The sequence below is a fragment of the Marasmius oreades genome, chromosome 5, assembly GCF_018924745.1.
Source record: "Marasmius oreades isolate 03SP1 chromosome 5, whole genome shotgun sequence".
NCBI lineage: Eukaryota > Fungi > Basidiomycota > Agaricomycetes > Agaricales > Marasmiaceae > Marasmius > Marasmius oreades.
In genome coordinates, this window is record NC_057327.1 from 2,795,508 (window position 1) to 2,809,753 (window position 14,246).

At 45.9% G+C, this 14,246-nt stretch overlaps 4 protein-coding genes across 4 annotated transcripts; all 4 read right to left on the bottom strand.

Annotated features, from left to right (window-relative positions):
• Positions 1-34: 34 nt before the first annotated feature.
• Positions 35-1,982, bottom strand: E1B28_009072 (uncharacterized protein). Its single transcript, XM_043153929.1, has 15 exons — positions 1,824-1,982; positions 1,758-1,767; positions 1,679-1,698; positions 1,602-1,626; positions 1,442-1,549; positions 1,323-1,382; positions 1,231-1,263; positions 1,039-1,170; positions 878-982; positions 777-818; positions 670-720; positions 580-606; positions 486-526; positions 393-421; positions 35-340 (listed from the first exon to the last, which is right to left on the bottom strand). The coding sequence occupies exons 1-15, from the start codon at positions 1,878-1,880 to the stop codon at positions 118-120; spliced, it is 963 nt and encodes a 320-aa protein (XP_043009215.1). The 5' UTR covers positions 1,881-1,982; the 3' UTR covers positions 35-117.
• A 602-nt stretch (positions 1,983-2,584) lies between these two features.
• E1B28_009073 (uncharacterized protein) lies at positions 2,585-6,951 on the bottom strand. Its single transcript, XM_043153930.1, has 22 exons — positions 6,635-6,951; positions 6,281-6,578; positions 5,906-6,227; positions 5,733-5,851; positions 5,534-5,679; positions 5,402-5,481; positions 5,060-5,184; positions 4,903-4,939; positions 4,681-4,850; positions 4,522-4,631; positions 4,325-4,467; positions 4,085-4,270; positions 3,930-4,027; positions 3,752-3,870; positions 3,598-3,694; positions 3,520-3,545; positions 3,401-3,463; positions 3,183-3,348; positions 3,085-3,132; positions 2,972-3,031; positions 2,835-2,912; positions 2,585-2,783 (listed from the first exon to the last, which is right to left on the bottom strand). The coding sequence occupies exons 1-22, from the start codon at positions 6,754-6,756 to the stop codon at positions 2,739-2,741; spliced, it is 2,658 nt and encodes an 885-aa protein (XP_043009216.1). The 5' UTR covers positions 6,757-6,951; the 3' UTR covers positions 2,585-2,738.
• Positions 6,952-7,274: 323 nt separating this feature from the next.
• E1B28_009074 (uncharacterized protein) lies at positions 7,275-8,789 on the bottom strand (the record flags this gene model as incomplete). Its single annotated transcript, XM_043153931.1, has 11 exons — positions 7,275-7,512; positions 7,566-7,591; positions 7,644-7,684; positions 7,739-7,765; positions 7,818-7,871; positions 7,920-7,961; positions 8,022-8,144; positions 8,191-8,322; positions 8,376-8,408; positions 8,469-8,694; positions 8,769-8,789. 11 exons carry the CDS (start codon positions 8,787-8,789, stop codon positions 7,275-7,277), a joined length of 963 nt encoding a protein of 320 aa, XP_043009217.1.
• A 1,238-nt stretch (positions 8,790-10,027) lies between these two features.
• Positions 10,028-14,240, bottom strand: E1B28_009075 (uncharacterized protein). The gene is made up of 27 exons (XM_043153932.1): positions 14,121-14,240; positions 13,771-14,068; positions 13,389-13,710; positions 13,220-13,338; positions 13,021-13,163; positions 12,914-12,966; positions 12,845-12,858; positions 12,760-12,781; positions 12,701-12,704; positions 12,521-12,645; positions 12,461-12,465; positions 12,371-12,407; positions 12,189-12,317; positions 12,092-12,132; positions 11,925-12,034; positions 11,720-11,862; positions 11,473-11,658; positions 11,326-11,423; positions 11,152-11,270; positions 10,999-11,095; positions 10,922-10,947; positions 10,801-10,863; positions 10,584-10,749; positions 10,484-10,531; positions 10,376-10,435; positions 10,244-10,321; positions 10,028-10,184 (listed from the first exon to the last, which is right to left on the bottom strand). The coding sequence occupies exons 1-27, from the start codon at positions 14,231-14,233 to the stop codon at positions 10,140-10,142; spliced, it is 2,664 nt and encodes an 887-aa protein (XP_043009218.1). The 5' UTR covers positions 14,234-14,240; the 3' UTR covers positions 10,028-10,139.
• Between the last annotated feature and the right edge of the window lie 6 nt (positions 14,241-14,246).

Below are 14,246 nucleotides of genomic sequence, written 5' to 3' on the forward strand. Positions count from 1 at the left end.
GTGAAATGACTCATACTTAGGGGTCAATTGATTCGCTCCATCAACTACAATTCAAGTTTGCTCTCTATAGTTCGCTATGATTACAGGTGTACAATGAAGTATCGTCCGTGAAATTTTCTAATCTTCCTGTTCCGACTCCAGTCCCAAAGGGTGTTGTAGAGCTTCTCCAAACCATGACCTTGCATGGTCTAGGGAGGACTCTGTGGGAGGCTGTCCAGGGCGAGCTGCAAATTGCAACTGCGTCGAAGGTAGATGATTGCTTTCACTAGACTTAACAGCGTCTTGCTTTAGATGGAGCATCATCCGTGAAGTGAGTACAGAATGAACCACTGGTTGTAATCTGTGAACAATAGTAAGTACAGGGCACATGTTCTAATCGGGGAGTAACGAACGATGTAAGGAGGTTTATGTATTCACTGGGCTGCAAGAGAAACAAAGTCAGCACACCGCAAAGAGTCACTTACACCTACGATGGCATAACTCACGGTGGTTTTGTATCTAACGATAATATTTGCAGTCGAGCTTGCTATGGCACGGTTGAGATTTGAGGTGAAGACGTCTAAATAGGGAGGGACGAACCCAATATAAAGCCATTGTAGGAGAGTCCTAAAAAGTGGACATTATGCAGAGTGAGTCGTCTGGAATTTAGGGACTAGTCTGAAGACCGACCATCCACGAAGAAGATGTTAATAAGGCTTGAGGTACCGCCAGTACGATGACCTTGAGGACATGACTCAGTCTTCCACGACGCGACGGTGATCTGCTTGGGTACTCACGGTACAAGTCGATCGCCTTCGCCAGTGTCAAGATCAATAATACTAAGAGACACGCCGCTTGTCAGATTAAATCGATCATCCAACAAGAACAAGATTCTTACCAGATTCATATGCCACCAGAACCACCCAACAAGTAGTAATAGCACTAGAATTGGCGAAGTACGGGGGACACACCCCGTATGCTGAATGCAAGTCGGTACCAAAAGCTGAAGATGGATCGATGAGGAATCCTATGAGCAAGACTGAATCACCAAACACTCACTGTCTTCCTGAACTGGCACTCGGGCTACTGTGGCGACACACAGAGAGGCCAGTGCGAGTGCTATCGCAGTCAAGCCAAAACAAACGAAACGACTTCGTGACCAGATTGCCCATACCCTCATGGTCAGTACAACTGCAGGGTTTAAAGGGCTTGAGACCAGGTGTTAAAGAAGATCACGCCTGAGCAGCTTACTTTCAGCGATTATGACATCGGCAACAGTGGAATCTGCGTGTACAGGAGGGATCAACCTTGAGATCCTAAACCAGCCAGACGCGACTACGCACAAACAGCAGCCTGCGTTAAGATCTTACACGTCGATAACGACGCGTTTCGTAGAACATCGACTGGGCGATAGATAGCTTCGTCAGAGGGTGAGAGCGCAATGTTAGGTGTAGACGCATACCAAGAAATGTCAGGAAAACTCCTCCGAAGGGCAGATATCGCGTCAAGAAGTAAAGCATTCTTCCGAAGTTCCAAGGCGATTTAAACCAGACGTAGTTAACCTCCCGACCTATGATTCTCATCTTATTAGTACGAAGCACCAAATCAAACTCGGTCCATACCGAAGGTCAACATGTAGTCAAAAAGCTGAACCTCGCTTGAGTATCGACGAATTCCCAACGTGCAGTGAAAGACGCACCAGGACGGCTAAACTGGAGTCTGGGGACACAGATTCATATCATCAACATCGATACATTTGAATTTCGAGATTGGCGCACATTCGATATACTGGACCGAAAAAAAAATATATGAAGTTGGCCAAACGCATAAGAAACATGACCTACCACCACAGTGTGAAGCTTGAACATGTAGTCCAACATGGCTGCCGGGTCTGAGGGCATAGCGATCCTGATTTTCGTCCAGATAGCATTATCCTCTGAAGGTGTATATAGCCAGGCGCAAAGGGATTGACAAGGTGAATTACCCACGCTGTCGGAAGGAAGTATAGGGACACACAGGTTTCTATCAGATTCTGTCGATTCTAATTTGCTAATTCTAACATGATGCAGTGTAAATTTCATAGATTGCGATGACACTATATGTTTCGTTCAATCCGCCCAGCAGTCCTGCGTTGAATCATGACAAGTAGTCGCGTTCAAAGTTGAAACAGCTACTTTGTAAGTCTGTAAATCGGCCCAGCTGTAAGTACTAAACAACCAAAAAAGGAATGTGATTAGTAAGACTGCCGCGCCAGCCCAGCTCGCTCGAAAAAAATAATGCCCACCCCAGTTCAATACGTCAGGCGTTCATTCTACCGTTTTTGAGTTTAAACTCTCTATATTTTCTCATAATAGTTCAAGCTAGTCCGAGATTTGTCCTCATTAAGCCCAAAACTTAGTGTTCCTTTAGTCCCAGCAAGCAGTGGAGGGTGGGGGGAGCTCACGCAAAGCTCAAATGTGTCGCGCGGCAGTCTTACTAATCACCTTCCCTTTTCAGTTGTTTGGCACTTACAACTGGGCCGACTTACAGACTTACAAAGCAGCTGTTTCAACTTTGAACGCGACTAGTGTAATTTGCGCTGGGGGATTGAGTAAGGGAGGTACCATCAGTATGTCCAGCTGGCATCCACTGGGTCCGAAGGGGATGTAATTCATACCTATACCTATACCTATATCAGAGGTCTGGTGGCAATTTTAAGAAAAATCGACTGAGTATCCGCCGTCCACTCGAGATAGTACAGATTTATTGGGAATTAATATCTACTTCCTTTCCTTGAGCCACTTCTCCAAATCCTCAGTGGAATGCTGTACTTTTTTAGTTAAGAGGCTCGCACAAGATCAGGGACAAGGTCCTACCTTTATATAGGCGATCCTGGCTCGGATGCTATCGAGACTTTGGGCCAACGCTAGAGAGAACCTAGATGACTCCTTGCCCTGAAAACGCGGGACAGGGTTAACGTTCGAGACACAGCCAATTCAGAGCCTCCACTCACATCAAAGAACGCAAGAGTGTCGTTGAGGTCTTTCTCAGTCGTCAGGACAGAGAAAGATTCCTAGAAGACCAGGACGTCAAGACCGAGTAGACAAGTACGAAGTGTAGGCTCACTTGGATCAGGTACTTGAGGGTGTAAGTTTCGGAGAATCGCTTGTAAAACTACCGCAAAGGATCAGAATTAATCATAAATAAACCGGTTGCTGACAAACCTCGTTGTAATTCTCCTTGAGGAACTCCGTAGTCAATCGCCTAGCTTTCCTGTTTGTGGTCAATCCACGGAAGAAGTAGACGACGTCTTGGTCTCGTGAGCCAGATTTGGTCAATTGCATGACTTCCTGCATGAGCCTTTCATCCTGCGTGGCGGTCATAGCGGCACTGAGATTCACTTTAATAACCAGGTGACATCGGACTGATCCTGTGGACTCACATTGCGGCAACTCTTGCACTAGGGGTCCCTGGTTTATCGAAGATCTTCTTAGCAGCGTCAAACCTAGAAAGAAAATCAGAAAGAAAAGCCCCCTATCAAAGGCACAGAGGCGGCCTCACTCAGCTCTTCCGCCGTATCTGACTGCCTGAATTCAAACAGATCAGAAACAGCCCAATGTTTGAGAGACTCCGACTGACCGCTATGAACGTTGCTCTCTGGAGATCTGGAGGGATTTTGGAGTCATCATCGTTGTCCACAAAGTATTTGAATCGGCTTTTGAGTTCCTCAACCACACTATAGCAACGTAAACACGTTAGGAGAAAGGTTGCTTAACGTTATGCCGAACCTCACCTTGTTTCTCCGGCAGAGACAGCATGTTCGATGGCACATGTACGCAGCTGTGTGATGTCGGTAGAGTCGGAATCGGAGTAAGTATAGCCAAGTCGTTCAACTAGCGGAGTAAACAGAGACTATAAAGAGGATCAGATGGGCTCCATTCAGATTAATAACACAAGATTCGATGACCTACACGACGGAAGGTATCCAAACAGTCACGAATTTCGGGGTGTTCCCACCAAACGGACGAAATTTCACCAAGGCGCGCCGAGATACCTGACCAAGCGAGATCTTCGACATAGAAGTGAGCGTCAAATAGAGTGTAACACGAAATACCGAGCGACTCACATTCTTTCTCATCACGTAGTGCATCAATGAGCGTGAACGCATCGCTCAATTTTGTTAGTGCAGCCTTTGACAAGGCAAAGGAGTCACTGATCAATCCAAGGCGATCTTCCAAACTGAAAGGTGTATCCGGTTTGGAAAGTTCACTAGCAATCTTTTTGTATCTTTCTTCGCTGTAGAGGACGCGGTCTATTGTTGGGTTGCCATTCAGCGTCGTCAGTTGCGAGAACCGGAACAACTCACAAACTCCATTGGTGCCAGCGTTCAGCTTGAATGGTTTGGAAGTATCCAAGGAATAGGTCTTCTCACGAACGTCTAGAACTGCAGAATTGTCGATAGAAGCTTTCCCGTCCGCTTTGACAGACAAAATACTGAGAGGGACGTTCCTATGGAAAGCACACGTATCAAGGACGGCACCGGATGTTCATCAACTCGCATACCAGATGGTTTCATTATCTTTGCCTTCAGCTATACCTGTTTCGAGGAAACGATCCTGGCGAACTTTGATGCCAGAATCCGTTTCGGTTACAGTCAAGACCGGGAACCCAACCTAGTTGTTGAGAGGATATTTTTCATTCCCCATTCAAATCTAGACACACCTTGGTAATCCAGTTATCCATCAAGGCGAGTATATCTTGGCCTGTGGATCTGCTGATTCCCTCCCACAAATCGCGGGTAGTACTGTTTCCGTAAAGGTGATTTTTAAGGTAAATCGAAACTCCATGCAGGAACCGATCCGTGCCAACATGAGCCGCCAACATACGGAGAACTAAACATTGTATTAGTTCAGATATTAGCCAGTGCCATTTATTCAGCATCACCTGATCCAGCTTTTGAGTATGAAAGAGCATCGAAGATCTGTTCGTAGAGTAAGACTCGGTGGATCGATATAAAAGGCGAAACGGAATACCTGGCCTAGACACATTTGAATTCAAGCGTGAGCAGTATTCACGAACGGCATTGAATTCGAAAACTTACCGATATAGTCGGCATTAGGACAAGAGACCTCGATAGGATGCGAGGATAGTTTTGCGTCGAGTGCAAATGCAGACGCAAGGTGTCCGTTAATAAACTCGGAGTTGGCTTTGAATTCTGGGTACGCCCTGACATATTCCGTTAGCTTATTTCTTTGTGGAAACGAACGATGTACTTGTCTGTGGCACGTCAGTATACTCGCTAAAGGTCAAGATTCAGACTACGTACCTGGAATGATAACCTCACCCATCTAGAGCAACCAATAAGACCATTACTGCATTACGAACTGAACAGGGAACATACCAAGGTGGCAAATCCTGCTCGTAATGTTCAGTCATATGCAACAAGGATGTTGAGAATTGAAAGCCAGACCTTCGTTCAGATAGAGATAATCCCACCATTTCATAGTGGTAATGTTTCCGAACCTGCAGATGCATGAGACGTTGTTGACTATGATCGATCAGCACGTATACATACCACATATGTGCTACTTCATGACTTTGAATATAGATTACTAATTTCCTTGCCATCAAGTCAGCTCGATTGGGGTCAAGTAGGAACGATCTAGTGCGGCCGGTGATAAGACCCCAATTTTCCATGGCACCAGCATCGAAATCACTAGCCTTTCGGCAATTGAGCACACTCAGTTCGCTGATGGGTGGTTGTGAAAACGTACGACAAGAGTATCCAGTTTCGGAAGAGGGTATTCCACGTCAAAAACCTTTTCGTAAATCGGCAGGACTTTAGCTTTAACATCAAGTGCGAACTGTGCCTGGTGAATAACGTCGGAAGTAGCTATACTCGAGTCGTGAGTTGGTGGTTTAGGAGAAGAAATCACGGTATTCTTACCATAGATACGAAGGGGAATAGTTTTGCCGCTCAAAGGCATTTTAACGGATGTTTCAAGATGAGAGAACTCGCCGTTGGCAAAGGCAACAATGTATGAAGACATTGGAGGAGTGGTTTCATAGCGAGTGACCTTCCATTCAGAATCAAGAGACTGCAATTTCTCCTTCAAATCTGCGTGATCTTGAGCGGAGAACGTCTTCTCCTCTTTTGCAGGCATGTTACTGATGTTTGTTGTGTTGACTTTAGAGATCAGGGTGATAGAAAATGTCGCCTTTAGTTGGGGTTCATCCCAGCACGGAAATGCTCTTCGAGCGTCCGTGGGCTTTTGATTGTTCAGGATCGATAAGCATCAATGAATTCAAAAGAGAAGCATACCTCGAACTGCGTTAGAGCGTAGTGCTTGGTCTTCCCTTCGTGCTCCCAGGCAGATCTGTAGTAACCAACCATATTGTCCTTCAATTGACCGGAGAAGCTAAGATCTAACAATGCTTTGGTTCCAGCGGTGAACTCAGTCGGGAACTGGAACGCAACGCGCTTCTGCTCATGGTCGACGATCTGTTTGGTCTCGACGACTGATGAGCCTTTAAGAGCATCGGATGTTACGGTAGCTTTCCCAAGTGTGAGGTCGTTTGAATTGAGGGTAATACTATTCGTGTTTTCCTCGATGTCAAGACTAGAAATCAATATTATTGCTGGCCCGAAACAAGGCGAGGTTTGACCGCGGCACACCTAATTTTCACAAATCCATCGAAAACAAGCTTGTCAAGGTCGGTACGAATAGTGATATCGTAATGACTGGGCTTGACATTGGTCGGAAGGCGATAGTCGCCAGGAGATGTAGTGGTCGCCATGAGATCACGAGAAGAAGGTCCTATGCCCGAAATCGTATGGTGTTGCTTTTCTGACCAAATCCTTCGGCAATGCCGCCACGGCGCGGTCGCCGTCTGAAAGGACCTTGTAGGCAATATTTTCGTGCCATAATTCTTGGGAAAACGCAACGGATTGACGAAGACTCGAAGTTGGGGACTAGACAGGCATGGCCGTGCAGCAGAAAAATTCATGAAGCTAAGCGCTTCAACTTGCCCACGTTATCTACACCGGCTCGTACATTGAGTTGGATTAGGACTGACGGAAGGATAGACTGTAAGTACTCCATCTGTTTCTTAGCCTATATTCACTCGGGGTGTCACCGTGGAACGTTGCTACTTATGCGTCGAGCCCTGTCGCGAAATTCGGGATCATGGAGGGTCAGACCGACTCTTCCGATAATCTCTCAAGTCCTGCTCCTGATACTATCTACAGGCTTCCTACTCTAACCTAACCTACACGAAAAGGGTCACTCCCGGACCAATACCAATATCCGAAACTTTTATACGGAATCCTCCTGTTTCCAATTTGTGTGCTCCCAAACACCGAGCGGGCTCCCTAGATCCAAAACACTCATTTGTGGACACGACTCCGTTGGCGGACGTACGAGTGGAAGGCTGGGATTAAATCCAACTATTCCCGTCAATATATCGCTGGCGGGGGTTTCGTGGTCAAAAGCATTCTTTCTGAGATAGAACATCATCCGAGATGTTAACACGGTGTGAATTACGGGCTGAAGACTGTCCAGTAAATTAGACCAGGGCGATTCAGGGTGTCTACCTAGACGACTTACTCTGTAAACAGATTGACGTATGCAGACTACAGGAAGATATCAGTATACCTTAAATAGCATTAGGCGGTATTTACTTACGGGTAGCTTATATCTAGCGATTATATTGATCGTAGAGCCCACTGACATGGGAGGGTTTACGAGGTTCTTGACTTCGCCGGGTGATAAACGCTTACCCAATATCAAGCAATTGTAAGCCACTCCTAGAGAAACATTGTATCAGTGCCGAATATTTTAACAGTTGAAAATAATGACCTTGCGAGAGGAACCCATTGATAAAACGTGATTCGGAGCCATGAGGTCCCAGCCCTGAGGAAAATGAGCGACTACTCGTCCTGAATTGTAGTATCTACTTACAGCCTTGATTGGAGGCTTTTAGCAAGGTCAAAATGAGGACGACTGGGAATGAAGCTCAAGATCCAAATCCACAATCTTGGTAAAGCACAAGTGGACACATACCCAATTCATATAGCACAAGGATTATGAAACCGGAGGTTAGGGCGTTGCTGCCAGAAAGCCCATCGACACCGCTGAATCGTGGCGGGCACTGTCCTGATATTCGGAAGTATTCAATGCTAAAAGCTGGTAGTCGGTTAGCTCTAGCGGGAAAATGTTTGTTAGGTCTTACTGGTCTGCGTTTCCCGTATTGTAATGACCTTATACAGGCCAAAGGCTGTTAAACCGAAGAACGTGGCCATTAGACATATGGCGACCCTCTTGCTTCTTCCCCAAAGTGCCCATACTCTCAACCCAAGTATGACTTGCAAACATTGTGTTAGTTGTTCTTGACGGCTAACTTTGGAATCCACGAACATTCAACTAGGATAACGACAAAAATATTTCCGTCTTTTTGAAAGGACGTGAGAGTTAGCACCAGTACAGAAAGAAAAGTCACGATTCGCTCACACAATCCAGCGTCCAGCCAGAATGGACATGTTGGGAGGGAAATGGACCGGGACGTGTTCACTAGGGCAATAAAAGACCGCCATAAGCTAGGTGAGCGGGAAGAATGTGGCGCACAGACCATAGAATACCAGGCTGGTAGAGACAAATGTCGAGTATCGAATGAGAAAAAACAAGACCTTGCCGAGATTCCATGGACCTCTGCTCCAAACAAAAGAAACCTCGGGACCTGAAGTAGGAGCAAGATTGAGAATGGAATGGTTGTATTGGCAATGCGCAGAGCAAAGCAAAGGACAGATATACCCAGTGTAAGGAAGTATTCATATACCTGATGAATACGGAAGTAGTAGTAATATATGGCAAGCATGCGCAGGCGACACGTACTAGAACGACGAGACCAGCGTCTGTACATTGAGGTTAGTCGCTTCATATAATGCACTCTTCCGAAACTGACATTCAACGAACTACTGCAATCTCAGTACCGATCATCTGAAAGGAAACATTGCAGACTCACCAGAACAACGTCGTTTTTTTCCCAGTAAGAGACCAGCTTTTGTCCGTCCGCTGACATCATATACAAAGCTGGGAGGGTCATAAAGATGGGTGAAATTTTGAAAAACGGCGCTTTTGTATTTCAGGATATCTTCCCAGATCTCAAGTCTTCACAGAACTAGATGATCATGATATGCGGCTAGTACATTCCCTTTATACTGAGCACCGGTCATCCGATGATTAGTGTTCGTCGAACGCACTGTAACTGTATAGCACATAACATACCACATACCGCATACTGCATGAGATCACTTCTCAGCTTTCATCAGACCGATATCAACCCCGTAATATCTCATCTTGATGAAAGTTCTCGTCTTGATGATCATGCGGATAGTGATATCGGGTGTAATACTTGGGCGTGGACGTGAGAGACCAAGCCACGCCATCTATGCGCATCCCTACTCCATCCATCCACTGATAGAAGTGCTCGCAACGCGTCCTCGGATATACTAGCAGGCCGGTCTGCGGCGTCTGGAATACATGAACTTTGAAAGAGCTGCGGGAGAGACGGTCAACCGAATGAGTAGGAGAAAGGGGGTTATGCAAGTGGCAACACTCACACTCAAAGCGAAGTTGAGAAACAGGGCACTTCTAGAATTGCCGCAATGAGGAAGGGTCACAGGACACCATGAGCAACGGATAACTGGCTCCTTTACTATTTGTGTAGAGGATGCAGAAGGGAATACTAGAGGGCATGGCGAACGTTTAACGACACACATCGACACTTGAAACTAAACAAGATGCATTGGAATTCTTGAAGGCTTGTATTTTTTCGGGAAAGTATGTTAGCGTACAGCGATGATTAGGCGTTGGCGGGACCGTGTATATCATGCTTGTGCGGTACGGATCGTCTGATCCGGGATGTACCAAAAGAGGTATCTGATCCGAAAAAGTCAGCAGATCGGACGTGCTATCTGCGCTCGTGGAACTCAGAACTCAGAAAACGGTTGAGCCTCAATGTGACGTTGCCAACGCATGAGTGGAGCACTCAACACCACTTGAAGTTAGAGTCGGCAAATTTTCCTCGCTAGCAAAGAACCTGGAAGAAGAACAAGTACTCAAGTCGGTTCATACAAATACACGCGGCAAGGTTACCGATCGAAACCCCTCTTTGCAGTGTATTTACTTCCTTCCCGCCAGCCACTTCTCCAAATCCTCACTTGAGCGCTACATGTCCAACGATCAGATTTGCGTGTCAAGGATGTCGATGAATCATCGAGCCGCACCTCAATGAACGCGATTCTGCCCCTTATACTATCAAGGCTCTGTGCCAGTGCCATAGAGTACTTCGTAGTCTCCTTGTTCTATGAACCGTATCGCTTGTTGAATTCGTGAATCATTCCAAAATGCACACTCACATCAAAAAACTGGACAAGATCGTTCAAGTCGCTCGCCTTCGTCATACCAGAGAAAGCATACTGGAATGTTATAAGAAGGCTATCAAACACCCGTCTTATACGACGCACCTCGATGATTAATCTGAAGTAATATGTGTGGATGAAACGCTCGTATAGCTTAGAAAACGTCGATCAATGACTGCCGAAAACAACGAGGGAAGATGCCTACCTCATCGTAGTTCTGTTGAAAGAAATCAATCATTGGTTTCCGCGCGTCGCCATTCCCATTGAATCCAAGGAAGAAATATGGGACATCCGAGTCGTTTGCCCCCGACAACATGAATTGCAGTCCTTCCTTAATAAGGGCCACATCTCGCGTTGACGTTAAAGCGTAACTAAACCTCTCAGTTCCCTGAAAACCACCAATGTAATGTTCGCCAACTCACATTGCTGAAACTCTTGTGCTTGAGGTCTTGGGTTTATCCAAGATCTTGTTAACAGCACGATATCTGAAAATAGAGTCGTGACCGGATATTCCCAGACTGATTTACTCAGTTGGTAACTCACTCAGCATGTCCACCATACGTGACGGCCTTACATTCAGGATCAGGATAAGTTGGGAAAAAAAGACAATCAGTACGAACTGCAATGAACGTTGCCTTCTGAAGATCGGGAGGTATTCTAGAGTCATCCCCGTAATCCATGTAATACCGGAATCGACTTTTGAGTTCATCTACCACACTGTCGAGAAATTAGTCGCCAATCAAGTGCGGACCACTTAAACATCAAAAATCGACCTGATATCGCCCGCAAGTGCACACTGCTCTATAGCACACGTACGCAACTGCGTAACGTCCGGTGAGTCCGTACTGGAGTAAACGTAGCCAAGCCGTTTAACGAGGGGAGAAAATAGCGACTAGAAGCGGACACATGAGCATAATTCCTCAACAGCGAACGCTGGAACGACCTACACGACGGAAAGCCTTCAATTTTTCGCGAATTTCAGCGTCTTCCCACCAAATGGACGTTATGTCGTTGAGGCCAGCTGAAATACATGACCAAATATAGACTTCACAGAAAGTGAGTAATGAAAGTCCAAGTAACGTAAAATGACTCACACTCCATTTCACCTCGCATCGCGCCAATAAGGGTAAGTGCATCGCTCAACTTCATCAAAGATGCCTTTGACAAAGCTAAGGCGTCAGCGATCAAACCCAAACAATCTTCAACACTGAATGCAGAATTCGGTTTAGAAAGTTCACTGGCGATCTTCTTCACCCGTTCTTCTGTGTATAGAACTCGGTCTAGGATTGAAATTCTCCTTCAGTAAAGCACTTTGTGTCATAGTATTCCCAGTTGTCTCACAAACACCGTTAGTTCCCGCATTCAGCTTGTACGACCGCGAGGTGTCCAGGGGATATATCCTTTCACGTTCATCCAGTACCAGAGAGTTGTCAATTGAAGGCGTTCCATCGTCTTGAACAGTCAAGATACTAAGAGGAACGTTCCTGTAACCAAGGCGCGGGTGAAATCAGATTCTCATAGAGAACATACATACCAGAACATTTACCAGATCGTTTCATTATCCTGGTCTTCAGCAAGCCCTGTTTCAAGCAACCGTTCCTGTCGAACGTGGATGCCTCCCTCTACTTCTTTGACGATCAAAACAGGGAAGCCTGTCTGGGTAAAGATATCATTTCAATCCTCCAGGACAGTGTGGTGCTTGATTCGGCGTACTTTTGTAATCCAGCTGTCCATGAGAGTTGTAATGTCCAACCCTCCAACCCTCAATATTAACAATCAAGTATCGGGACGACAGTGGCTTTAATAGCACCTGTAACTTCGCTGATCCCATCCCACAAATCGCGAGTGGTGGTGCTTCCATACAGATGATTCTTGAGATAAATCGAGACGCCCCGTAAAAACTGTTCCTTCCCCACGTACGTTGCCAACATACGCAGAACTAACAGAATTCACTAATAAGAGATCGAATATCGCGGTTCCCTAATTATTCACCTGAAGCAGCTTTTGAGAATGATAGAACATCAAAAATCTGATTTCAAGTCAACAATCGACCAAACGGCAACAAAAGAAACTAGTGCGTACTTGAACTGAAAGTCGAGTTAGAAACATCTTAGAGGCAATGAGAAGAGGTTCAAAACATACGTATGAGATCCGGATCAGGACAAGAGACCTCGATGGGATGTGATGACAATTTCGCATCCAGCACCATTGCAGGAACGAGGTGTCGGTTGATGAATTCGGTATTGGCCTTCAGTTCTGGATATATTCTGGGAATCGCGAGTTGCTGGTGTTCATCTGAATATGGATCAAGCATCGACGCACTCATCTGGGAAATTTCAAGGTCCACTAGGGTGACATGATGGTGTAATCAATTTACTTACCTGGAACAATCACTTCACCCATCTATTGTTTTCCATAAGATGGGATGTCATCGCCAGCAAGTTGCGATAGAGCAACTGCACATACCAAAGTAGCGAAACCTATATCGAGGGTTGAATGAAAACTCGTACGGTTGACATTCGTGTAAGATCTCACCTTCGTTGAGATACAAGTAATCCCACCATTTCATAGTCGTAATGTTTCCGAACCTAGTAACGGTCAGACTGGACGAGAGGTGCCACTGGATTGGGGAAACCGCTCACCACATATGGGAGATCTCATGACTGTGAATTTTGATGACTATTTTTTTCGCCCACATATCCACACTATTTGGGTCAAGTAGGAATGACCTAATACGTCCCGTTATGAGTCCCCAGTTCTCCATGGCACCTCCGAAATCGCTGACCTGTAATAGTAGTGATTGAACAAGCACAACTCTGATGAACGGCATAAATAACTTACGACGAGAGTATCCAACTTGGGAAGCGGATATTCCACATCGAATATCTTCTCGCACAAGGGAAGAACCTTGGACTTGAGTTCAAGTGCAAATTGTGCTTGGTGAATAAGATCCGGAGTAGCTGGAAGGCAAATGACCGAGTATTCAAACCCACAACTTGGACGCACCTACCATACATTCGAAGAGGGATTGTTCTGCCACTTAATGGCATCTTCGCAGATGTTTCCAGGTGAGAGAATTCCCCATTCGCATATGCAACAATGTAGGAGGACATCGGAGGAGTGGTTTCGAAACGAGTAACCTTCCACTGAGAGTCAAGGTCCTGGAAGGCTTCCCCGATTTCCGAGTAGTCTTGAATCGAGAAGGTCTTCTCATCGAGTACGGGCATGTTACTAAGATTTGTCGTGCTTGATTTCGAGACTAAAGTGATAGCGAACGTGGCTTTGAGCTGAGGTTCATCCCAACACGGGAACCCGCGTCGGGCATCGATTGGCTGGAAGGGTGTAGCGGCGTTAAATCAGTCAACATAAATGTACTTGTGGAAGAAACGTACTGCAAACTGTGTGAGAGCGTAGTACTTGGTTTTTCCCTCGAGTTCCCATGAGGACCTGTAGTACCCAACAAGATTATCTAGCAACACCCCAGAAAAACCAACCCGGAGCTGTAATTTGGATCCAGTGTGGAACTCTTTCGGGAATTTGAATGCGACACGTTTCTCTTTGTCGTAAACGGTATGCTCTATTTCAGTAACGGAAGAGTCGTTAGAAGTGATACAAGTGACAGAAGCTGTTCTGAGTTGTAGGCCACTGGAGTTGAGAATGATGGTATCCGTGTTTTCATCGACATCGAGGCTAAGAATTTGAATTGGTGTCAACTCAACGTGAAAGCATTCTCACCACGCACCATACTTTCACAAAACCGTCAAATACGAGCTTGTCGAGGTCAGTGCGGACCACGAGTTCATAGTGTGTAGGCTTCACATTCGTCGGAAGACGATATTCAACGTTGGCGATCATGATTCAAAGGGCC